This window comes from Sander lucioperca, chromosome 23 (assembly GCF_008315115.2).
Source record: "Sander lucioperca isolate FBNREF2018 chromosome 23, SLUC_FBN_1.2, whole genome shotgun sequence".
Taxonomy (NCBI): domain Eukaryota; kingdom Metazoa; phylum Chordata; class Actinopteri; order Perciformes; family Percidae; genus Sander; species Sander lucioperca.
This window is the reverse complement of record NC_050195.1, coordinates 20502054-20526282: the sequence shown is the minus strand read 5'-3', so window position 1 is coordinate 20526282 and position 24229 is coordinate 20502054. Positions and strand designations below refer to the sequence as shown.

General features: G+C 39.6%; 2 protein-coding genes across 5 annotated transcripts in view; both read left to right on the top strand.

Annotated features, from left to right (window-relative positions):
- Nucleotides 1-18153, top strand: part of tmem108 (transmembrane protein 108) — a 49897-nt gene extending 31744 nt beyond the window's left edge. Inside the window, exons 3-6 of one of the 3 annotated variants that reach the window (XM_035998213.1) lie at nt 11354-12625; nt 13507-13658; nt 16382-16396; nt 17038-18153. In XM_035998213.1, coding sequence (XP_035854106.1) covers nt 11354-12625; nt 13507-13658; nt 16382-16396; nt 17038-17154 — 1556 coding nt within the window. In that variant the 3' untranslated portion in view covers nt 17155-18153. Of the gene's footprint in view, nt 1-11353; nt 12626-13506; nt 13659-16381; nt 16434-17037 lie in introns of all 3 variants that reach the window. The other 2 variants (XM_035998214.1, XM_031292922.2) reach the window with 2 other exon arrangements.
- A 3144-nt stretch (nt 18154-21297) lies between these two features.
- The window catches only part of cdv3 (carnitine deficiency-associated gene expressed in ventricle 3), a 5043-nt gene continuing 2111 nt past the window's right edge, over nt 21298-24229 (top strand). Inside the window, exons 1-3 of one of the 2 annotated variants that reach the window (XM_035998112.1) lie at nt 21298-21725; nt 22432-22505; nt 23381-23517. In XM_035998112.1, coding sequence (XP_035854005.1) covers nt 21540-21725; nt 22432-22505; nt 23381-23517 — 397 coding nt within the window. In that variant the 5' untranslated portion in view covers nt 21298-21539. Of the gene's footprint in view, nt 21726-22428; nt 22506-23380; nt 23518-24229 lie in introns of both variants that reach the window. The other variant, XM_031292852.2, reaches the window with a different exon arrangement.

The following is a 24229-nucleotide window of genomic DNA, read 5'->3' as shown; positions in this document are numbered from 1 at the left end:
AGCACAACACTCTTTTGCTTTGCAGTTGGAGATCCGGCTGAGGCCCGAGTTTCCTCGGGCACATTACGCTCACATCAGGGTTGCCTCTTTACAGTGTGCAGAGCTGAAAAGCCCACCTGAGATCTCTGTTTCTGTGCTATACAGAGACATTTCTCTCTGTTAAAGCCATCTGCAGGAGACAGATGTGTCTTAACATCCTCAGGCTGCGGGCAAGAAAAGAGATGCTGCAGATGGAAGAGAACTACGATAAATGATCCCGCATCATGACAGGTGTCAGAGCAAGACAAGTTTTCCTCTGGTCACCCTCTGTGTTGTTTTTTGTTCTTCTACCTTTTCTGTTAGTGCTCCCTATGCACTTTTGCAAGCATGTTGTGATGACATAATACACCTGAAACAATGCAGAGAAGTTATTTGTTTCTAGTAAATTAGGTTTTGTCTGGCAGCACGGTCGTCGAAGCAAAGCCCAACAAGTAAGGCAATTGCTTGCAAATTGTATTTTGAAGGCAGCTCCTTGAAAGACCAGTTGGTGGGAAGTGTAAATGAGTACACAAGGCTTCTTCCCAATCGGACTTTGTCTTGTATGGTTAAAGTGTGTTGCAACAGTTTGTGGTCTTTTTGAAGCCGCCAACCACAGTAAAAATTTTGAAATTCTCTCTAAGTGGAAAGCATTAGCTGTGTCTGTGACTTAACTTTAATGGAGATGTATAACTGCAGGCTTGCAATTCAGTGTTCTTTCGCCCCAGATTCCAGACAACTTCCTGTTTAACGTTTCTCCTTCCTGTTAGATATGTTCCTGCTGTCACAGTAGCTTAATCATAACCCAGTAAACAGCACAAGGCGTCTTTGTTGTTCTTGTTTTTCGCATTCTCCCTCTGCCTGATTCTCAAATAAACGCGTCTCTGTTCAAAGCCGCCGTAATCGACAAACAATTTGCGGAGCATTCAAACAGGAAGCCATTATCCTGTTACGAAAGCTTTCCCCTCTTATCTCAGGGCTCACATCTGTAGTGCCCTCCACCACTCCACCCATCCAGTCCTCCTCCACCAGGGCGGTTTCAGCGGTCCACAGGACGTGCCCTATCTGTCTGTTTCCCCCCACGGGACAGACACTCTCCCCAAAATGGCAGACGAACACACCCAGGAGCAAACCAAAGGAATTTGTCTGTTTGTGCTACCGTCAAGATGACACTCTATTTATACTGTACGTCCAGAACATATAAACGCCTCTACATGAGGATGAACTCAAGAAGGATCTGTCTTTGCATTTATGAAGTTAGTCATGAAAGCCGTCAAATGAAGAAACTTGGTATTCTTATGTGATACGGGCTTCATTTATGAAAGATAAAGTGTACACATACAATATAACCAAAGAGGAAGAACAAGCATTTTACCTTTTTTTTTACTTAACAACCCTGTTAATAAAAACAAATGTTGCCATTGAATTGTCTTGTGTTCACACGTAGATGTGGTGAGAATGACACATCCTTGTTTTATTGTTTCCGTAACAATTGACTCACAGTGACAGAAGGAAGAGGAGGATGATTATCAGTTGTAGTTGTAAGAACAGTGTCTACGTGTAGGTTTACAGGGGCTCAAACCCCAGATCTAGGCTACAGGTAAAGGGCCTCAATCCCCCAAATTCAAAGTAGTGACTGTTTTGCTTGTCTAACCTTGTCTGCAGAACTAATTCAAGCTCCGTAAGTAATTCAACTTCCCAGTTATAGTAATACTAGCACTAGTAGTAATAGCGGCAGGAGTAATATTATCACTAATGGTGTATGAATTTGTGATAGCAATGGTAGTAGAGGCACCTTTTGAAAACCTAGATTACGAAGTGCTTATAAAGGTATAGAGGTTTAAAGAAGAAAAGACGACTACAACACAAACACAAACATTACAACAGAACAATTAGAGGCATCACTACTCAAAATAGAGCACATGGCTCAAGGACATTAACATTTAGAAAAGAGATAGGTCTTTAGCTGAGACCTAAAACACCCAAGAGACTTTGCTGACCTGAGTACCACGGGGAGACTGTTCCACAGCCTAGGACCTAAGACAGCAAACGCACAGTCCCCTCGTGTTTTCAGTCTTGTACGAGGGAGAACTAGCAGGCCTTGTTCAGAGGACCTGAGGGACCTAGCAGAGGTATATGGCATTATTAGTTCACTAATATGGTCTGGGGCAAGACCACTTAAAGCCTTATAGATGAAGCGGATGATCTTTGTATGGAATCCTAAATTGAATCAGAAGCCAGTGAAGAGACATCAGAACTAGTGGTAGTAGTAGTAGAAGCAACCATCATAGTGGTAACAGTCGTGTTATCAGTTGGACTTGTAGTATTAGTAGTGATACTTGTACTACTGGTTGTAGTATTAGTAGAGATAGTCACTGAAGTAGGGGTAGTGGTGTTAGAAGCTGGACTTGCAGTTAAAGTGATATTAGTGCCTACTTGTGGTCACAGTAGTAGTAGCAGCAGCAGTTGTAGTGGTATCAGCAGTGTTAGCAATTGGACTTCCAGAAGTAGCAGTAGTATTTGTAGTTGCTTTAGTTTTAGGGATAGTAGTGGTAGCAGCTGCAGCAGCAGTATTGCTATAATGTGTAATAATGGTACAGGTAGTTATAGTCGTAGTACTATCGTAGTAAGTTAAAGTTAGCTATAGTAGCAGTAGTAGTGGTACTGATAATGGTACTGTAGTAGTATTGTTGGTAGTGGGTCCACTGAAGTGAGTCAGGGCCAGTAACGCTCTGTCCAGGCGTGATAATCCAATCTTACCAGCAGTTAGTCATAAAAGGTTTTTTCAGCCTGAAGCTGATGGATCTGCCTGGTTTATGTGGTTCCTCTAAGCTTAAAATTAAAGGTTTGGACCAGCTCCAACAAAACTCCTCATTTAAGGCTTATGATTACTTTGATTTGGGTCTGTCAGTCTTTATCCTCGAAAGTGAGATATGAATTAATTTTATATTAGGGAGTAGAGCCATGGTGTGTATGCCGGTATGATGTGCTAAAGGCTCATTGGTATTCTGAGGAGCACTGTAGATAAAGCCGTCTCCATTTGCCCCCAGGGATTTTGGGGGGAATCCCATGGTGGTTTGTCCGCCGCTCTGGAGTGGTTGTGATTAGCATAAACAAGGCTAAATGTGATCCATGGAGGGCCGGCTGGGTGGTGAGGACGACATGCTTAATTATTGGTTATGGTTCAATGCCCTGGGGCTTCTAAACCAGTAATGCATCTTTATCCTATGAGATAAAGAGGTAGACATAGAGTGATTCCCTTAAGTTCTTGTACATTTACATATCAGGCGTTCATGATTTTATCCAGAGGCAACATAGAATGATTGTGTAGGCAGAGGGTTTGTGTCTGGGTCTGCCTTTTTCTTCCTAAAAGGGAGTTTTGCCTCGCCACTGTCGCACTAAATGCTTGCTCCTGGGGGAATTACTAGAATTGTTGGGGCTTTGTAAATTATAGAGTGTGGTCTAGACCTACTCTATCTGTAAAGTGTCTCAAGATAACTCTTGTTATGATTTGATACTATAAATAAAATTGAATTGAATTTAATTGTCTTGCTCAAGGGCACGTTGACATGGTTGTTGATAGACACAAACTGCTAAGCCATATATTTATTGTTCATACACCTTCAGTCTCGTGTCAAAGGTCAGGTTGATCCAATATAAACCTTTACAGGTGCTGGAAAACTGACGAAGGTGTTTCGTACATTTTAGAAAGAAATGTTTTGATTGTGTGGAGATTTTCATCTGGCTCCGTCAGATACCTTAAAGGTCCAGTGTGTAACGTGTTCAGTTGTTCATTATCTAAATCTGTGTTGCCCGTTCACAAACTTGTCCTTTTTCATGAATATTTACCACCACCATCAATTCCAAGTATTCCTTTTGGCTTGAAATTTTACATTTTCATTCACATGAACTGGGGTAGACGCTCCATATTCATGCGCCATCTTGAAATACGTTAGCCAGTAAGGGACACACAGGACATACTGCTCCGCCTTTCGTGTTTTCGCTGTCACATGATAAACTCACAGGTGCTGCTAACGCTGCTAATGGGTATCGTAGCTTCCCGGCCCCGGCAAGTTTGAAGAAGGAAACATGGAGGACCACACATATTCAAAGTCCAAATTTCAGGAACAGGAGTCTTCTTCGCCCAGAAAAAGAAAAAGGATATTGAAAAGAGCAAGAGACCGGCTTCTTGAAGCGTGAAAGCTACCATAGCTGTAATACGTACTTTGAACTGCGTGGTGCGAGATAGTTGATTGCGATATATGATCTCAACGCTAGATGGGAGAAATTCCTACACATTGGACCTTTAACATTTTGATAAGGACCATATTTACCATTAAAGACACTGAGGTTTATCCTCTGCATTTTTCTGGGAAGTCTGAGGTTATAGGGGAGTTCATATTCTATAATTAAAAATCTACCTTTAGGCTAAGCAAGACATTTAATGAAGGATTTAGTATTTCTCTACCAGAATGTATTCCTGGTTGCGGGGAGAGGTATTTTAAACATTAAGACCTCTATGCTGTGAAATACAATTTGCAAAAACTATAAATGAACACTACATAAATTAATAGTAATAGATCTTTTGTTGGTTTCTGCTTTCAGATTAGAACAATGTCACCAAATTACAGCACTGAGACCCCTGAAAACGGCAGTGCTTAAATAAATTGAGCTATTGCTTAACCTGTTCTGAAGTGGTACAAAACCTCCACCTATACTTGGGATTACTAGTACCAAAATTGTCCATACATCAAGATACCTTTAAGTTATTGGAACAAGCCTTGCTTTGCTTCTGATTGATGAGAGTAAACCCTGAATGATGCAAATATTTTTTTGCTATTTTTATTATATAAAGTAGATTAATTATATAGATAGATTAAATTGTAGGGGTTGATGATACATGTTCTGCTAGCAGATTCAGCTCATTCCAGATACACAAAAAGCATGACACTAGTAGTTTACAATAAGTGTTTGATATGCTGTCTGATACTGTCTCGTAAAAGAAAGTACAGTATAGAAATGAATCATTCCAGTTAATCTTCCTCTAAAAAGTGCCGATGATCCAAGTTGTTACTGTGCCATTTGTTTTTTTCTTTAATCCCATGATTTGACCATGAACATTACCACCTAAAACAACTACAATCAAATATTAAATATATTTGCTTGTTTACTACTTAATTAATTTAACAGGAGCAGTGCACACTAATAAACATTAAAAAACAACTGTATATATGCCAGAACTAGCTAAAAGGCTATTTTTTTTATCTGCAGTCCCTGGACTACAAGATACAACATAAGATTAAAATTAAAAACGTTCTGTACATATTTTATTATAAGCATGCAGAGCAATAATAAAAAGAGAACATTAATGTTAATAAAGATATCATAAAGGACATCATTATATATGTCTATATTGTCAGGCATTAAATCTTAATGCAGGTTGCAGTTTCATATATATACAGTATGTAACCTTGGCCAGATTCTCACTGAATGTCTGCATTTTGTTCCCTACACATGCAGTCCCTCCTTTATTCCCCGTCATGCTGCCTGAGCAGGGAGATGACGGCGCAGTTACAGTTCAGAAGTACAGCCCGACGAACCGTCACAAGCCTTATTGATGGATGATTTTGCAGCTACTATTTTTGGCTTCCTGTCGAGCCCTCAATTCGAATAGTGCCACTACCAGCTGCCCGCTGATGATGCGACACAACTGGCCTCGCTCCAACACTTGCTTCATAGGCAGATTGTCACTGTACATTCATGGCCACATTGTTCTCCATCGCGTGTAGCATGAGGTGACCCCTGGAAAGAAAGATAAATACCCCACTCTCCACGAGTGAGTCCCCCCCCCCCCCCTCCAGGATTGATCATGCAGCCAGTTTAGTGCATAATCACTGATAGCCTGCATACCACACACTACTGTAAGTGCTCCAGTATGATTGATTAGTGTGCCTGAACAATATGCTTCTTCTGGAATGGAGTCTTAACATATGAGTGGAAGTTGCATGCAGAATTTCATCAGCAGAAGTAAATGTTATGGGTTTTTTTATTTTTTATTTCACCAACAGTGTAACTTTAGATTCAGTGACAGCCGCTCTGGCCCCTGTCCCCTGACATTGAGTCTAATAATGAATGATTACTGGGACAAAGCCTTGGATCAGTGCACAGGATCCTGCTTTGCAACATGATTTATTGATGTCCCTGATGGCATCAATGGAGGACTTCAACGGATGTCACCGGCTTCCTATTTATTCAAAAGAGCCTTAATTCAGCAGGTTTTCCTGCATAATTTGCCCCTCCCTCCATATATTCTGAGCTTAGGTAATGGAAAACAGGCGGCATTAGTCAAATAAATGGGAGCATACTTTCACAGTAATTTCACCTGGACATTGTTTGTCTCCATGATATCAGCATGTGCTATTCTGAGGTGATCAGCTGGGTGATATAGATAGTGAGGGCAACAGGTTGGTGTGTGTGATAACAGTGTAAGCTGTGTGTCGCCATCTAGTCCAGACAAGGACAAAGACCTTTGATTCAATGTCACCATTGAAATTTAAAAACCCACTTTTGCTGGCTTTTTTGTCTTCTCGTGAGCAAAGATTCAGAGAATTCTTGTTGTTCGCCTCCTTTATGTGTCATCCCTACTGAAAGTGGACTGACTCTTTTTCTGGGTGTTTTTTATGCTTGTGAGAAAGAAATCTCATGTCAGGCCAAAAACAGCCAACAGGCACAAGGGTGGAAAAATAATGCTGAGTAGACGAGTGTTGCTGAGCAAGACAAATGTTGTTTTTTTTTTAAATGCCTCCTATATTCTCCTATCTCTTACACGTTATTTTCTTTTGAGTGTCCTTTTTGGTCCATGGTCTAATGTGTCCAATCCAACCTTTTCTGCTTTTGTTCATGTCTTATCACTGATGAAACACCCACATATCTCCCTCTCTTACTCTCCACTACACCTCTGGCCTCCTCTTTGCACATTTTCCCACCCTGTCCGACCTCGCTATTCTTCCCCTTTTCCATCCAATTTTGTTCTTCCCGGTGATTCAACTCAATAATGGATGTTCATAAAGCTCAATTCAGTTCTCGGGCCTTTTCAATCATTTCTCCAGTTAATTCACTCGCAGTGCCTGCTTCCCCCGCTGCATGTCTTTGTGGAGGCCGGGCCGGGTTCTCTGTCTGCATTCACCCTGCTTACGCTCTCACTCCATCAGCCACACGCACAAGTGTTGTGACAAATTACACCCATTTGCTTCAGTGTGCAACACAGTGTATGTGTAGACCACATGGATACTTATGTAATCCCTGCACAAAAACACAGCAATATACCATATAGTAATTAAGTCAAAATAGGGATTACTAGACATGCTCCTCGTGTGTCTCAAAGTCCTATTCAGTGTTTTTGTCTTGTATCAACCCATTAAGGCTAATACCCAAGATGTTTAGTTACAGTACATTGGTGGCAGTGGAGTTTTCTTTTCTGTTTCTTTCAACCACGCTGTGTCGTTATCTGCACTGTTTTTAGCATTGCTTGCTCACTTAAGCTAGCTGGGAACTTGCTGGAAACCAGTAAAATTACTGTTTAGAAATAAATTTGGATGTGGTACTTTTTTTAACCACATGCCACACTTTGACAGATATCTGTCGGCTCAAGCTATCTAACATTACACATATTCCAATTAGAAATGCAGCTGCGAGCAGTAACAACGCTAACCCAAACTACGGAACACAAAGTGAGCTCTATTCAGCCAAGTGAGGTGAGACAATAACTGAGTGTCCCAAACCATAAACAAGCAGCAGCCCCACACACGACGAACATTAGCAAGTATAAAGAAACTAGTCTTAAATGAGATTACTGCTGTGTGCCTGCTGCCCTCTCATATTTGTAACATTCTGAGTGCAAGCTTACTTAAAAAGCAGATTCTCCCCTTTAACATTTTAGATGCGATATTCAATAAAATATGATTAGACTAAACTGCAAAGTCCTAAAATGAATATTAATCTCCATGTTGGTTACAGATCAGCATGAAACCGCACGTCTTATGCTGAGTTTCTGATCGCCCGGACAAATCAGAAGACTGTGTTCCTGTTTGTGTGTGTGTGTGTGTGTGTGTGTGTGTGTGTGTGTGTGTGTGTGTGTGTGTGTGTGTGCCAGAGCATTAAGTTTGTTCATTTCTGATATAACTTTGTTTTTAAAGGGAATCTGGGTGTTTTATTCAGTAGAAGCAGAGTGTCGGCGTGCCAGGTTGTGACAGCCAGGTTTGGGTACTGATTGAAGGTATGACTCAAGCCAGACCACGGCATTGTTAACACCCTCGCTCTTAATTGACCTCTTTCATTTATTTTATCTACTTCTATTTGCAATGAAAAACATAATTATTACTCTACCTTGCTTGCAGCTGTAAGTCTCAGAGAATTGTATTATACAGAGAAATGTGAGGTACCTTTCCTATCTTAAAAAATAATATTTGATATATTTTACCTATGATTTTGTCATAATGCTTTTATATATCATCCAGATTGAGTCTTTTGTCTCATTTTCTCTCTTTGTGTTTTTGTTAATGCACCTTTTTTAGGTTAGAATATTTTGTGAAATGTAATGTATTTTGAGTATCTCAAAGGGCCTTATCCACTAAATGTGTTCTAATGTAACCACTATTCATATAGTCTTGCATTGCCAGACCTATCTCCACAGCACTGTGTCAGTGATGGAGTATGGTCTGGCTACATGGACTATCTATTCTGGGATAGGGGAAAAAAGGCTCTAGCTTGTTTGTATTTCTTTAAACCAATCACAACTGTTATGGGCGGCGCTAAGAGATGTCAGGCTGAATGTACTGGGACAGCAATGTACATCCATTAAGCCATACTACTATTCGTATGACAGACAATCAACAATAGCCCAAATATTTAAGCTTTGGTAGCTTGGGTTTGTCTGTGTCCCATTTTCCTGCCTAAAGGATCATCTTAGGAGAGACAAGCAGTCATAAATCAAGGATGGCCGTGTGTGTTATCTCCTCAGATATGAGTCTGAGTGGGCTCTGTGGATTAGAGCTGTGACGAGCTTGGTTAATGGAAGAAAGGGCCTGGACCCTCTGTGCTGGTAGTCTGTGTGATTGAGTGTGGAGGAATATGATTAATGATTCAGAGGCTCAGTTTAAATAGTCAGTGCTTTGGGGTTCTGCTGTGGTGTATTTTAAATCCCCGGTGAACAAAGAGGAAAGAGGATGGCGAAGCTTTCTATGTCAAAGAAATTTAAGATGACTGATATTTACTGTTGCCTGGGCTGTTTTTTTTTTTCATCAATTCATCATTTTCTAAAATATTCTGTCCCTTTCTACCTCTTTTCTTTCTGTGTTCAACAGATTTCCTTTCTCACCTATTCTCCCATCTCCTTCTCCTCTGCCCCTCTTGGTAATGGAAACTTGGTTTCCATAGTTACTGAGCCCCGTAGTTAAACGATGGCCACGACATCTGGGTCACATCGGTGGCTTTAGACTCTGTGTGTTTCTATGACTCTTGTTTTTTTTAAGGTTTTATGAATGGCAAACAATGCAGTCTTAAGATTATTCTTAATTCTCTCCCTCCAAAGCCCTCTGACGCAGACCTCATGAATCCCAATTCTCTTTGTCTATTTCATGTCAGTGCCCTTTTCTTGCCAACCTCTTGGAGGCTTTTCTTTGTCACAAGCAAGATAGCCATCCAGGCCCTGTCTGTATATCTGTTGCTTATTAATTCAGCTAAAGTTGTGTGGTAGGTTTGGGCAGTGTTACAAAAAATTATTTCAAAAGCTTTTGAACAATATAGTATATATATATATATATATATATATATATATATATATATATATATATATATTTGGTATTTATGCATTCTTTTAAATGGCGTTAAAAAAAGGGATTTTTGCATATCTTTGGATCTTTACACATCAGATTAAGCATTATTTCAGTGAGTATTATTAAAGGATAAGGCTGGCGAAATTCTACGTTTTATTTTGTCAATCCTTGATCCTACTAAAAGATCTGTGTATCCAAAGCCTGATTTCTTCTTTGTCTGTGCCATACAGCCCCATTGTTGTCCTTTATTACCATTATCACACACACACACGCTGTAGTTTAATTTTAGTCGCTCCCACATACACTCTCCTGCAGCCATAAACTCTCGGTAGCAGACCAAATATGTTTGACTCCACAGCTGACATAAACCCCAGCCTTATCCTTTAAGCAAGAAACCAAAAATGGTTTAAGCAGAATAATACTGTGTCAAAATAACCTAGAAACTTGTAGTATTCTCAAAGCATCTTTAGTTCAGCCTCCTGTGGCAAAAACAGGCTACCTAACCTCAGTCATACAGAATAATGTTAGTTTTGTGCTACTGCATGTTCTGTTCTCAGCTGAATGCATACAAACCGCCCGGTGGGAGCTCCGCTAATGTGTCACATCAGCTGTGTTTAACAGTGTCAATAAGGGATGGAGGGGAGGGAGCAAAGGGGAAATTAATAAGCCTTTGTACGTTCCTCCCTCTATGACTTTCTTGCTGTCTGGATAACATAATAGGACCAATATTCCCCACAGGCACCTGCTAATGGCTTGTTACTACACAGCCTCCTTATGGGATTGAGCTTGAGAAAGTGAATCTGTCAGGTTCTCTAAGATGCGTTTTAGCATGTTAAGTGGGCTATTTTGACACTATGACTGTCATTAATCTGTTAACTGTAAACAATATGTCAACAATTTATCTAGACTAATATTGAGCATGAAGCAAAGGACAATTTCACTGGCTGCAAATGTATTTTTACTTGAAAAACAGTGGTGAAAATGATCAAAACTCTATTGGAAATATACGAAAATATGCCACTAAATTACCTTCATTTTTAATGTTATCTGGAGATGGGTATCAAATAATTGCTTGTTATTTCATGATCTCAGTAAAGAGTGAGCTCTTTAAGAATTTTTAGAGAGTAACAAAGCTAGTAGATCCTCTAAATCTTATACATGCATGGGTACAAACAGTGGAACACGTCTAGTGAATAATGCACCTAATAAAGTACTCCCCTAGTTAAACTAGGTGAGTGACAAACACAGCGGTTCAGTAGATTAAAGGCTGAGAAGCATGATGAATGCGAGACAAGGCTATGTCTCTTCTGAACACCTGAGCAGTCAGTTTCAACTGCTGGGCTGCACTCTTGTTTAGCTCTGCAGGGCAAGATCCTTGAGAGAAACGATGTAACGACAGACGTGCTGAAAATACACACTTGCAGGGAAGTGATCCAATAATTTATGAAGCTAAAAGGATACATCATCCTGTGCTAATCACCAGCTTTCTCTCTCTTTTTCTACAGGTGTTCTAGCATTCCTAGCACTGCCAGTAGGACTGGTGTCATCAGCACAGGAGCTGTCCCTCAGCCAGACATCCCAGGACTCTGTCTCCATGGCAGCCTCCCACAGAAGCCCCCTTTCTGTCCCCGAACCTCCCCATCTGGACTTAAATCCGGAAGGCTCCAGTAGCGGGGAATGGTCATCCAAAGGAGGCGATCAACCCTCAAACATTATCTTCCCAACTGTCGCCCGCCACCCTTTTGCCTTGCTTCACACAACCCAAACTTCCAGCCAGGCTCATGACGACCCTCCCATTCATGACAAAAATACTGTCACCCCAAACACTGTGAGTGCTGAAAGTCACATGAATCAGCCCCTGGAGCCGAGCTCTGATATAAACCAGGGCCACATGCACAAATTGGTCAGGGTACCTCAAGTCCATAGCCCAGTTACTGTCAGCACTAACCAGGCCAGCAGCAGCAGCCCTAAATCTCCCAGCACAGCGGCCCCAAATATAGTTATGGAAACTACTGCTAGAGGAGCTCCAAACCCCCTGACTCTTCTGTCCAGCTCTGGATCAGACAGAGGAGATACGCTCGCTGCACACCACGTAGAGCCTCAGACGTTGAGTGTAAAAGAACCCACCAACCCCACCTGGCAACATGTGGAAGATGTCGGGCGCCCCTCCCTTTCCTCTTCATCGATGAATGCTGACCCTGCGCCAGGCCTGAAACTCAGGGAGCATGCTCAGGGCGCCGCACACCACGCCATCACTCTGCGGGAGGTGCGTGCAGTATCCGAGCCCCCCACTGATCAACTAACGATAGAGACGCATCAAGGGTCTGTCACTCTAGTCGAGAGCCCACCTGAGAATTTAACTTCCACCACTCCAGCGCTGTCCACTGAGCCCGGCCTCAAGGCACAGAATCCAACAATCCTCCCAAACAACCACACTGCACTCCACGAGACCACCACTGAGGAGGGTCGTGGGAACGGTACAGACAATGCCTCGCTGGGACACCGATTGGGGAATGTGACTGCATATGGAGGGCTGCTCTCTAACAGCAGCTCAGTCGAGGATGCTCATGCTCAGGGGAACAGCTCGGAGCTCCCTTCCACAGCCAGCAGGAACTTCCTGAACAGGCAGGTGCCTGTCACCACCCAGGACACCTGGACGCCCGGCAACAGCTCAGGCCCCACCGTTGAATCACCGCTGTCCCGCATGACCATCTGCTTGCGCAGGATGGATATTGTGTGGATCGTGCTGGCCATCAGTGTGCCTGTGTCCTCATGCTGTAAGTTATATTAGAGAAGCATTAAAAAGTTGAAATTAATGAATGTAAAAAGTGCCAGATTACTTCAGAGTTTGGCTGACCTTGACTTAAAACCTATTAATGTTACTATCATAAGGAAAAGTTCTACAAGTTGGCTCATTTGCTTTATTGCGGAGTTAGATGAAAAAAACGATACCACTCCCATCTTTGAGAGTGTTATCAATCTACTCGTCTTACTCTTGGAAAGAAAACAAAGTATTTGATGAAAATGTCCTTTAAGGAAACTTTCACCATCGGTCATGGTAGAGTTATTCTATAATAAAATGCTATCATTTATTCATTTCGCACCCTCACTTTTCTTTAACTTTCCTGGTTTCGACTTACTTTAGTTGGTAATCTCGCTCATCTTTTAGAATGCCCTCAGACACCCTTCAGGGCCTGATTTTGTTGCATTAAATTGGAGAGAGTGCAATAGCATAATAACTGCAAGGACGGGAGAATATTTTGTATACATTGTTGCATAGTTATATTAGTTGCACCTTAGGCAAAACCCTTTTTTGTTGCATTTTGGTCTGTTTGAGATGGAGAAATAAAGATAGCTTCCCCTTTGATAATAAATTATTTTCTTGTATGATTCCTGAAAATGTCTTTAATAGCTGATAGCTTGGTTGTTTTAGATAGCTCAAAATGACTACAAGGCATGGCGCCAGTAGCCTTTTCAAACTGTATTTAAGGGTGGTATTTTTCCTATTAAACCACAATTTATTGTAACAGTGGCATGTTGTCTAGAAACACGACAGCCTCTACCTGAGCAGCTATGTAGGCACTTTTAGAGGCTATTTGAAGCAGCAGCTCTTTCGGTCTTTGCACTCATTTTCCTTTCCCATCTCTGCCCGCTCCAGCTGTGCTTTTGACCGTGTGCTGTATGAGGAGGAAGAAGAAGTCATCAAGTCAGGAGAACAACCTCAGCTACTGGAACAACGCCATCACCATGGACTACTTCAGCAGGCACGCTGTGGAGCTGCCCAGAGAGATACACACTCTGGAGAGTGAGGTACAAACTACTGGCACGCTGAGGGCCCTATTTTAATGATCTGAAACGCAAGTATCAAACGCCAAACGCAAGTAACTTTGTGGGTGGATTTCGGGTGCGGTTGCTATTATACCGGCGGGATAAATGACTCTTGCGCCTGACGCAAATCTAAAATGGGTTGGTCTGAAGTAGCTACTTTACTCATAGGTGTGGTTTGGGCGTAACGTGCAATAAACCAATCAGAGCGTTATCTCACATTCCCTTTAAAAGCAGGCACGCTTGTTCCATGGCGGATTGCTATTATAATGGGCGCACGCCAGGAGCAGTTCACAGCTGAGGAAACAGATGTTTTCTTTTTGACAAAATGTAAAAGAAATGTCACAAAAACATACTTTCCGATGTTTTGGGCTCACTCTCACTGAATCACGAGGTTATGAATGCATGGTGATATTTTTACAATGTAGTCTAACATTAGACCGAGATTACCTCACTATAGACGATGCAGCTCTTCTGTCTCTCCTCTCCCGTGCTGCTGCTGGGGCATTTGGGTTAAGTGGCATCGGCACATGCAGTTCAACATCACATCTCCTTAAGTCCTCTAATATTTCCTCATTTATGTCATCAACACATCCATGATTCATGGAAATGTTGTGTAAAACATATCATATTTTTCCTTGTATTTATGTATGGTTTGCAAAAATTGGAACTGCTGGGTCCGTGAGATGAGAGAAGCAACGTGTATGCGCGGTGTGCACACTCTACATTACGGCCAAGCATGCGCCCTTAAAATAGCATCTGAATAACGCGCCACTGACTTTAGACTAGGTTTTTCCTGGTCTGTGGCGGAATTGTTTTGCAATGCAAACAGACGTGGAGGTACATTCACTTGATGTTTCACTATCAGTCAGCAGAATGGATTTTAATGTAATGAGTATGGAAACAACAAGAGGAGCCATGTTCAATCTCCTCAGTCAGCAAGCCTCAAGGTCTGCTGAAGCATGACACTGTATCACTAGGATTTACAAAGATGCTTTTTTGAACAAGCAAAAGGGAATTTACCTACAGGGAATCTATTAACCCTCCTGTTGTCTTCGGGTCAAATTTGACCCATTTTCAAAAGGTTTCTATATCCGAAATTTGGGTTTCTGTCAATCAAATTGTCAAAACAAATAATGTGGATGGTTCCATACAATGTTCTTCACAAGTAAAATATATGATCAGTTGAATACTTAATTGAATTTGGGTGTTTTATTCAGTTTTATAGCATTTAAAAAAAAACAAAAAAAAAACAACGTAAACAAAGCGCAGAAAGATCGACAAAGACATCAGAAAAGTGACAAAAACATCAAGAAGCGACAAAAAAAAAAACGGGAAAGCTTCAAAAACATTGGGGAAAAGTGAAAAAAGTTTTAATTTAGAATTTTGACCCAGAAAAACAAAAAGTTGCATGGTCGACGGGAAGACAACACAAGGGTTAAGATGACTTGAGAGTTGCTTTTCACATCTAGTAAAGTGATTTCAAAGTATTACCCTATCAATATACCAGTATGTAGGCCTACTGTTATAATGAATACATACTGTTGCTGAATTCAAACATATGGCAGAATTATTTTATTGTATTCACAAGCACAGTTTTTAAACCTTATACATTCTACTTACGGCTTTTAACAAGCTGATACAACAGCTTTATATGATGAACACGACTGTAGCTACCAGTAATATTTCTGGGAATTTTGAGGGTTTTATGACATGAGGAGGTGCTAACATGATATGATTACACACATAGCACACTTTTCCTAGATTTTCAGTCTACGTATTCAACATTGACTGAGGTAAAAACTTAGTAAAAACGTGAATATAGTATTTTTCACCAGTCAGTGCAGAGGAGGCTTTAAAAGAACATTAGACCATAATGTACGGACAAAAACTACAGAAAATATAATTGAGCAGTTGCATGAAAAATTAAAACGTGAAATTCTGTGATTTTTAGTTTGGTTGTGGGTATTCAATATTCTTAAGCGGGTGTTGTTCTGCAGTGGAAATTTTTATACTAATATTAGATCATGAGTCCGTTTGTCAGGAATATTCTGATGAAGGTGTTTTAGATACAGCCTTTAAATACTGGAGCTATATAGAAAATAACATACAACAATGCATTCCAATTAACACTATTTGTGTTTTTCTGTGTTCGTCATGCTGAATATTGATATGATTTTTGAGAACATATTTAATTATTCAACCTATAGATACACCACAGAGAATATGGCCTTCTAAATAAGCTCTTTGCTCTCATGCGCACATATAAATCTTTTGAAATGTTGCTAATTGGCTTTTTTGTAGTTGAGAATGTAAATATGCTGCCTTAGTTCATTTCCATTAAGTGAATAATTATTTTTCCCCAGCCCCTGTTTATTTCTGGCAATTTCCAAATGATATTTGGACTCTGTTATACTAAGAAAAATAACAAGATAACATTTGGATTAAATGCATCAGTTTAGTTTTTAGTGCATCACAGCGCCATCTGGTGGAAAAGGAAGTATATAACACTGGTATAATTTTTCCAAGTTGATGTGTGATCTGCCTCCTCTTCTTCCCCATGTCATTTCGATAGACCATTGTTTTGTTCTGTTTGCATGATCTTTTTCACCGTTACTCCAGTGACCATTTCACTGTGTGTCTCCTTTCTTTTATTCCTCATCCATTGCATGCGATTTGCATTCATTTGCCGTCTGTGGGGGCATCAGGAGAGAGACGCTGAGGTTGGATCATGTGTAGGATGCCCCTGGGGACTTCCAGGTGTTGTTCACACCCCCCTGCTTTACCTCTCTATAGAGCAGCAGCCTCATAGCTTCTCCTGGTGCTTTATAATGACAGTGCTCCAGGAGAAATTACCATCAAAACCTAAATGACAGTGTTAGTTTGATTTGATTGGATCTTGCTGATAAAATAGTCTCATTCCTGCTGTAATACAAATCATTTAGTTTTTCACACCTTCCTCCTCCAGCACTGCCTTATTACTGTTGACTCACCATCAACAACCATTTCTACACCCCCTCCCCCCCACCTACATTAAGTCCCTCTGTTGTCTTGTTTCTTCTGCATCATCCCTCCCTTTTACATCTTCCCCTCCGCCTCCCTTTGTATCTCTGCTCATATAGGTTTGTCAGATATCTTTGTTCACCATCTCCTTAAAAGCCACAGGGTGCATGCACCAAACCCATATTTTTTCCCATCTGTTCCCTTCTACACTAGACTGTCTGCTCATTGCCTGTAGAGTGACTTAGATACAGTAGACTGCAGCGTGTCCCCTAATGATGAGGACTGAAGCATGAATTATTAATCACTATTGTTTAACAGTTAGCCACCTGCGCTAATTTCTTTTCTGCGTGTGCATTTGCAGGATCACGACACCTGTCTACCCCCTAATGGAGACTACAGTGGCAGCAGCGTGGTCCTGGTTAACCCTTTCTGCCAGGAGACCCTCTTCATCAACAGAGACAAAGCTTCTGCCATCTAGAGACAGAACAAAAAAGAGACTGTCGGATTCTCCTATTCTACTCCCCCCGCTGTTGTCTATTTTATAAATGTGGTAAATATTCAGAGACTTTGACTTTATACTGTATATGACAAACACAAAGAGGCAACCTGAAAGAGAAGTGATGTAAACAGACACTATTTACTATGAGGATGCACCTGCATATTTTTCTGATGTACATTTTCTACAAAAGGCTTAATTGTGATAAAAGGTTTTTATTGTCTTTATAAAATACAAAGTATATGTGGTTTTGTTTCATTACAGTGGCTTGATGGTGAGTGCACTGTGGATGTTGCCACATGAAATCTGCTTTAGAGAAAGAAACATGCTATGAAAACATTAATGCTGTTCTTTATAATTTTATTTTTCCTTTTAGAATCAATGGCAAAATGCTTATGGCCTGTTGAACTTGAATATAGCACCTACATTCTTGGGGGGGGGGGGATACAGATATACTGTATGTGAGATCAGGGCCCATATTTATCAAACTGAGAAATACACTTAAGAATGATCCAAAGAGCAAACTTAGGAGTAAATAAGTTCTTCTAAAAGTGGAGACATTTATCAAGCGACTTGAAGCAAAGTGTAAGAGTAACCTTTAAGAACAGCTCTCAAGTGATTGCTTGATTAATCACATTATTGTTTTGAGCTGGAATAGCCAATCAGAGACATGGATTTACTCTACTGTACATCGGCCCTATTGTTCTTTTACATGTACTCAATGATGGTATTCTTCAAAAACACGTGATTTAATTTTTTAAAAGATTACATTTCCTTTATTTGGAATCCTTAATATCTCCAGAATCAATTACAATATGAAATGAACAACAATCAAATATATTTGTAATACATCATTAATGATAATAATACATTTTATTTACAGTGCACTTGTGGAGACTTGATGAATGACGTGAGTAAAATAAAACCGAGAAAACTAAGACACAATACAACAGCAATACAATACAATAGAGCAGAACAAAATCAAACATTTAAAGTGGCTATATTAGATATTTACATATTAACAATCAGTATTGCAGGTTTATAGCAGTTTTAATAGGGATTAAATCATACATTGGCTAAATATGAAAAGAAAACATTACCTGGAAAGTTAACTGCAAACTGGAACAGGAAAGAAATTCTGCTGCTGGTAGACAAGGTACATAAGATAAGGAGTTTGGTACCACACTGACAACAAGCACAGACAATGTAGATGCATGGAAAACCATTGCAAACAAAATCAATGCCAGCTTCATTCTTGTTTGCACCCCTGATATATCTGGAGTGAATTTCAGAGTATTGTTAAGTCATTTCAAGAAATTTGACAAGTAGCTTTTATTTTGACTGTGCATATATATATATGTGAAGGATTTTTACTTTTAAGTAAAACAATGTAACTTTTAGCAGTTTGATAAATGTGGGCCCATATTTTGATGTTTAATTTGAGCAGAATATTTGGGTGATTTGGGGTCTGCATCTAGCAATTTTTGAGAGATGTCAAAATGAAACTGGCTTCCCCCCTCATGTGTCACCAGCTTCTCTTAAGGAGGGACCACATAGATGTCTTAATTCCCTATGTTGAGTCTTTATATATATATATATATATATATATATATATATTCAGTATGTATGTGTGAATGCCCTGTTTGTGCATGTAAGCGTACTGTGAGTGTGGACGGATGAGTTAAAATGTGCTGCCCCCCTGAACCAAATATCACTGTTACTTTAAGTCAAACAAGACTTTGTATCACTTTCAGATCAGTTTTATCTGTTTCTGTTTCTGTGTGTGTGTGTGTGTGTGTGTGTGTGTGTGTGTGTGTGTGTGTGTGTGTGTGTGTGTGTTTGTCTCTCGTCTTTATCGTGGAGTGGCTACTGGCTATTATAGCCCAGTTTGAGAAAGAGTTTCTCAGCGCTGTAGGAAACAATTAGACCAACCTCGCTACCGTAAGTGTCTCCCTCCATAAATAATGTGTTTGTCCATCAATGCAAACTGTGTTTGTTGAAATGTTGAATGATTGTGAAATAGTTGCTGGACCACATAATACTTAATAGAGGCTGGCAAAAATCTTGACCAATAAAAACACTGAGATAAATAATGTATGCTGAATATTTACTGTGAACACATACAAAGACAGTTTAATTTAAAAAAAAAAAAAAAAAAGAGTGCATATGTTGTTTAATCATTGAACCTGTGGTCCTTCTGTTTTTATTTTGCATTGCTGCAGTTTTATTCAATAATCAATGCTGCCTGCCTTTATCGTCGCTAAAGATCTTCTGCATTGTGAGATGTTCTGAAATCCCTGATTCAAAAGGTGATGTTGAATAACACAGTCAAACATATTGATGTTTCCTGCATTGGATGCTCACAGCTGGGCTTCTTGTTTTGCACGCTCAAAAGTGGATATTTTACAAAACGTTCAGTGGCACGGTGGAGCAGTGTTAAACATTATGTATTTTTTGTACTGTAGTATACACTGTACTTTTTACTGCTGAGCAATAAAACAAAGAAAAACACAGACTGATTTGTTTGTCTGATTTATCCTCTTTAAAACTGAATTTAATCAACAGACATTTTCTTATATTGCCATGGCGGATTGATTTTGGACACTAAGCACACAATTGTTTGTCAAGTATTAGATCTATACTGCACGTTATTTAGATATCATACGTACTGGTTTACTAGGCTACTAACAAAGCAGTGTAAACAGTCTTGCCGACCACAGCACATCTATTGATGCGGTGAGCTGGAATTTTCTCTTTGTGCACTAGTGCTGCATGTGGCCAAGTGGACAAGCTCTGGGAAAATGATGTCAATTCAATAATCTGTTTACAAGCCTGCTTTACTGCTGAGGAGAGGTTTAATTTGATGAGTGTTATTAATAGATTTGTAGGCCTTTTCAAATCTGGCAAAACATGACAGTTCAACTTTTAAAAGTGTCTTTTTTATGTCCATATTTGAAATCTATATATTATTGACTGGCCTCTTACTGTTTAGCAACTTTTGTCCAAATACATGCAAGAGTTTAAAGTTTCTTCTATTAAAAAAATGTTTGGAGGTTATAGTCAGTCCAAATAAGATGTGTAAGTGCTGTGTCATATTTTAAACTTCATCTATTTCAAAATACTGATTTAGCCTCCTTTGTAAACAATCCCATAAATGCATCCTCTCTACTCAGGCGTGTTCTTGTTCTGTAACTACATGGTCAGGCTGAGAATTTGGTCTTAAAAATATATATATTTTACCCTGAGATGGCAGGCATATTTGAAAATTTAATCCTGGAAGAATTGTTCTGAGATCCATGTGACAGTTTTAAAACTTACAAAAAATAGAAATATTAATTTCAAATCAAAAAAATACTACAATCAAATACAACATATGCACATGGAAGAAAAATGATGAATGATGTTAGGAATGGCAAATAAAAAATACTCATGGTAACTCAAAATCATTAGACCGTATATTAAATCAGTATGATAAGTCATAAGTCATATAAATATATGATATGGTAAACCAAAAGTCTGATTTTTAAGTCAAAGTTAGAGTATAATAAATCAAAGTTATTAGACAGTAGTAAGTAGAGTAATCATTTTGATTTATATATTCTATATTTATGTTCTAGACTGTTGCAGTACTTTGCTTTATTTTTTATTTTTTCTCTTTGATAGGAAATGGTAATAAACCTCTGATTTCTTTCTTTTCCTGGAGGAAATGAGCCAATTAAATGTTGTTGTTTTTTTTTACTCAAGTAACGTTAGTGTATACAGTTTTCATGTATCTGTAAGGTTAGGTTAGTATTTTCATATTATGCATCGTCACACTTTTAACAGTTGTAGTTAGTTTGCAGAAAAAAATAATTTATAGACAAAACATATGATGTACTCGTTGCTGTAGATCAAGGCACTCACTATAATACCTTACATTAAAATACTCCTTAAAACAAAATTAACAATAGTTTAAGAATTCAAATTTAAAAAAAAAATTGCATTTATTTTTCGAGGACTTTTAAAAAAATTCAAATACAATACATTTATAATTAAACATGACTTATGTTATATTGATTTATATGAGAAAATTGACTAATATTATGACATTAGTTTTTGGCTCATAATATTTCCGGTTCAGGGTCGAAGTTTTTCCGGGTTACGGTACAGATTTGTCAAATAGCCCCATAGCCCGTGCATGGCATGGTCGATTCAGTCAGGGATCCAGGGTGGACGTTTTTATCAGTCTGTACCAGAAGTTAAACCGTCAGAGTAACGAGTAACTCCATCTTTTCTGACCGTTTGAACAGCTGTCTTCACTCTCGAAGAGCAGATTTTCACATTTGTCACAGCTCGGTTAGCGTACTAGTTAACGTTGCTCTTTGAAAATGGCGGATCTACCACCAGAGAAAAGCCTGGACGATTTCTTTGCCAAGCGGGATAAAAAGAAGAAGAAAGAGAAAGGTAAGGGCAAGGAGTCCACCACCGGGCCCACGTCGGCTGTGATAAAAAAGACCAAGAGGGAGAAGGAGAAATCGGCGAAAAACGACAATCAAGACACACAGATTGAAAAGGTAACGTTAGCCAACGCCACTCACTTGGCGTCTTTTCCAGATACCGGTGTCGTGTCAAATGTTGCATCCCCCGTCACAATGAGCTTCCTGCTTGCTGACGCCTATATAACGTTTCGCCAGTTATTAACGAAAACCATGCGTGTAATATATATTTTTGACATGAAGGGAGAAAAGCTAGCATATGGTTTCCCCTGGCGCACATTGTAACGAGATACGAAATTTAGCACGTCACGAGTTTTGCGCTATTTTTTTTTTTTTACAACCTTAGCTTCAGTTTTGTGTCAAAATACACGTATATGTGAATGTTTGAGAGGCACTGATCAGTCAATATTGTGTTAAATCCTTGTGTGTGCATGGGGATGCTGTCATTCACCTTTTTTTTTTATCGTGGCTGTCCAACTAGGCCGAGCCGCCATTTGTCACTAGTTTAACACGGTGTTGACAGCATTTTAGCTTTCAGATACATGATACAGGATTGTGCGACAAAGCTAAGTTATCTATAAGGTTAAATAACTTGTCACACTGGTGGGTAACGTTGACCCAACCCGTTATGGCCTGTGTGAAACGTTAACCATTTGTTGGGAATACCTGGCTAGAGTGCAGATGTTTTATTAAAGAAGAGCCTCACTATCTTAAGAATTACCAGTATTGCCAATGTCGTATTACTGTAGCTTGCTGTGAGTTAATGCATCCTTCTGCCCAGGAGGACGAGGAATGGAAAGAGTTTGAGCAGAAAGAAGTTGACTACAGCGGGCTCCGGCTCCAAGCTTTACAGATAAGGTGAGAATGAAATATGTATGTGGTTGTCATAACTCCTTGTCCAGAGTTTTCGTTTGCATTTCAGTAGGGGGCCAGTAAGGACCATGCCCCATACGACTGGTCTTCCAACAATTACATTTCCTTTTTTTTAACCAACCATACTACTGCCAGCAGCAAGAATGACAGCATTTGCAAGAGTTTAAAATACCCCCACAGTCAGACACATTGTTTTTATGTAGCTGCCATTGTGCATTGGTTGTAAAGCAAATGCAGGGTGTAATGATACAGTTAGCCTGGCTCCAGATAAGATTTATTTCAGTGATGATGAACTGGCAATTAAGTCCAATTATCAAGCTATGACGAGCCTACCTTATTATTTGAATTAAATCTAATACACAATACTTATACACACAGCAGACTATTCCATATCACTTTTAGGCAAAAAGTGATATTCAAAATCCTTAGTTTACATACAAGTTTCTGTCATAGTTTCAGTGCAACATGCAAATGATATGTGCTCTTAAATTTAAAGTGCCCATATTATGAAAAAAATCACTTTTCTGGGATTTGGGGTGTTATTTTGTGTCTCTGGTGCTTCCACTCGCATACAAACTTTGGGGAAAAAAAGGGTGAAACTTTCACAGGGTGAAAAGAGGATCTGCAGCAATGGGCAGTACAACAAAAATATGGTGTTTTTTGAAAATTAAACCGTGTAAACCTATTCTGATACCCTCTCAAATTACAATTATGAATCTGAAAATGAGCATAATATGGCCACTTTAATAAATATACATGTTTTACAAGCAGGTCTCTGTCAAATTGAACTAGAGGGAGAAAAAAAATCCTAGATAGGGCATGGGTTCACCTCGTCTCAACTGCCTTCTGGCTATTTGCAGTGACGAGAAAGAGGAGGAGGACTACGAGAAGGAGGAGGTTGGTGAGGATGGAGAGATCATTCTGGTCAGCGGAGACAAAGTGTCTGGTCCCTGGAACAAGTCTGGTGCTGCTCCAGCTCCTGCTGCTGCACCTGTGGGTGAGTAAACCAACTTGAAAACGTTTTTTTTTTTTTTCTTTTTTTTTTGAAAGGGTCAGTGATTTACACAGTTAGGGGATGGACATACCACTGCTTATGAAGAATACCCCTATTGGGTTTTCCATCCTAGTACTGTTAATTACACTGAGCTCATGTTTATTTGGCACTTTTGCCAATTATGGGATACTGTATGGTCATGCGAGCCTATGAGTGAGCTAATATTTCCAATGTTCCAATATTTTCCAAGCCATACACATGTTTTCAATTAGTTTGATCATAAAATAATGTACATATCTTGAAGCAGTTGTAAACCTCTAAATATTACCCCCGCCAAGTAGGTTGTTTTTGGCTCGGTTTGTTTGTCAGCAGGATTGTGGGAGAACTACTAGCGGAAGGGTGTGGCATGGGTCAAGAAAGAAACCCATTAAATTTATGAGCGGATCCAACTCACAGGGCTGATACAAAAATTATTTTTCACTTTTGTTAACATTGAGATAGGGCATTTGTGCTGTATTCATGATGTGTCGGAATAATTGGAAATATGCGTTCATGACTGGGGAAATTCCCACCGCATTAACATTGTGAGATCGGGCATGTCTTGCAGGAGATCTGCCCTCTGAGTACCCTTCTAGTTAATGTGTTTTTTGATCAAAAAAAAATGAATTTGCCCCTGGAAATCAGTTTTCTTCTTTCTAACGGGTGTGATTTTCTT